Raw genomic sequence first — 2125 nt, forward strand, 5'->3', positions numbered from 1 at the left:
TATCGGATCTGGATCCGTATTTCGAATTCGAATCTGGATTCGCAACAAATTTAGATTTGAAATCGAATTTAAGTTTGTAGCGGATTTGGATTTGAATTTGGATCTAAATTCGATAACTAAATATGAGAGTGAGAAAAAGGTTTTATACTTAAAAGGGCATTATAGCATTAAAAATAAAAAATAAAATAAAATACATTTTTCAACAAACAAATTTACATTTTAAAATTATAATAAAATACATTGCGGATGTATTTTATTCGAATTTAGATCCTAACTCAAATCCGGATCCAAATAATTCGAATAACCGGATTACCCGAATAATCGGAATAATCCGGTTTTGAGATTCGAATTGAAACCGATCTCGGATATTCGAATACTTAGAAGCCCTAAATATAATCTGTGTTTGCTGGGTTATATAATTCTAGACTTTTCGTACAGGTAGCGTTAAAAGGGATGTTTCAACAAGCCGATCAACTCGTTAAATTTTGGAAATTGAGCAAAGCCGACGCTACAATTTGGATCGTAACGTTTCTCGTTGTTACGTTGATAAACATCGACATCGGACTGCTCGCCGGATTACTCGTGTCGCTGGTCATAATTCTGCTGCAAGTTATTCGGCCTTACACGTGTCTATTGGGTCATATACCGCATACGGATCTGTACTTGGACATCGACAGATACAAAGCGGTAAGGCTTGTCAAAATAAATCAGAAAAGTTTTATTAAGGTGATTTTATCGTGCAAATCCCATGTCAAAAGTTAGTCCCTCCATATGACTAATAATTCAATAAAAACAAGCGTAATTCAATGAAAACATTTCGCTAGACTGTACATATGTAATTGTGACGTTTATGTGACAACGTCACACTATCGAGTTGTGGCGTTGAGCGATAAAACCCCCTTAATATAAGTTATTCAATTGTATAATCAGCTTACACCTGTGTTGATCGTGTTTTTTTTTTTAGGCAGTAGAGATACGCGGAATAAAAATATTTCACTATTGCGGAACTTTGAATTTCGCTAACAACAGCTACTTCAAGTCCATTGTATACAGACTTGTGGGAGTGTGTCCGCAAAAGATTATCAAGTATAGGAAAAAATTGACGGAAGAGGGTCGCTTCTTGGACGAGAAGGGCTCTAAAGAGACATGCGAATTGCAATGTATAATCATGGATATGAGCGCGTTGAGTTACATCGATCCCAGTAGCGTTCAGGTGTTGCATGTAATCGTGGAAGAGTTCACGCAGGTGGATATTGAGTTTTACTTTGTTAATTGTCCTAGTCCTATTTACGAAACGATAAAAAAATGTGACTTATACGTATACGGGATAATGTCGTTGAAAATCTTTGCGACTATACAGGATGCTATCATTTATTTTCAAAATGAAATAGCCTCGAGATAATGAAAAATAGTTTTCTATTATACTGTGCGTGTATAATAGAATATAATAGGACATATATTTTTCTATTATATTTTAACTGTTGTTACAACCGTATTGATGTGTGACGGAGGAATGAATGTGCAATTACAAAAATACAACTGCATATTCGCTACTATTTTTCTTTGTGCAAGATACTTAGGATTGTCTGTAAAATGATACAAGCGTAAAAAAAATTGTATTTTTTTATTTGTTATTAATTTACCGTGTTAAGCTGTTTACTTACGCCGTTTAATGCAGCGTAAGATACAGCATTGTTATACACGTTATTGATAGATCGCATTGAAGAGACTGTACTGGAACACGTAACGTGATAAAAGTGTACTTCGCAATGGATACTTTGTCCAATGCTGTACTTAAAAGTGAGAATCATAAATTTTTTTTTCATATCTTACTGCGATGGTTCAATAGTATACATTGATAAAATAAATCGAAAATTCTGTTCTTTCTTTAATTCTGCATTTTCTAATGCAGAACTAAATAATAATTCAATCTGTATCCTACACATTTACAATAAAAATAAATTTTATTTTTATTCATCAAGATTTATAGCTATTCCACGTGAAGCGGATCAGTCATCTCTCAGAAATTTTTTTAATTTTGCACAAAGGTAGTACTTTGGGAGATAGAATTTTGTGCCAAAAGATTTTTTTCTTATTGCAAAATTAATCGAGATATAAACAATTA

At 33.2% G+C, this 2125-nt stretch overlaps 1 protein-coding gene across 1 annotated transcript in view; it reads left to right on the top strand.

Annotated features, from left to right (window-relative positions):
- Positions 1–1977, top strand: part of LOC105459019 (prestin-like) — an 11749-nt gene extending 9772 nt beyond the window's left edge. The window contains exons 6-7 of the mRNA XM_011704679.1: positions 426–687; positions 965–1977. Of these exons, the coding sequence (XP_011702981.1) occupies positions 426–687; positions 965–1402 (700 nt within the window). The 3' untranslated portion in view covers positions 1403–1977. The remainder of the gene's footprint in view (positions 1–425; positions 688–964) is intronic.
- The last annotated feature ends 148 nt before the right edge of the window (positions 1978–2125 follow it).

Source organism: Wasmannia auropunctata, unplaced genomic scaffold (assembly GCF_000956235.1).
Source record: "Wasmannia auropunctata unplaced genomic scaffold, wasmannia.A_1.0 LD334225.1, whole genome shotgun sequence".
NCBI classification, from domain to species: domain Eukaryota; kingdom Metazoa; phylum Arthropoda; class Insecta; order Hymenoptera; family Formicidae; genus Wasmannia; species Wasmannia auropunctata.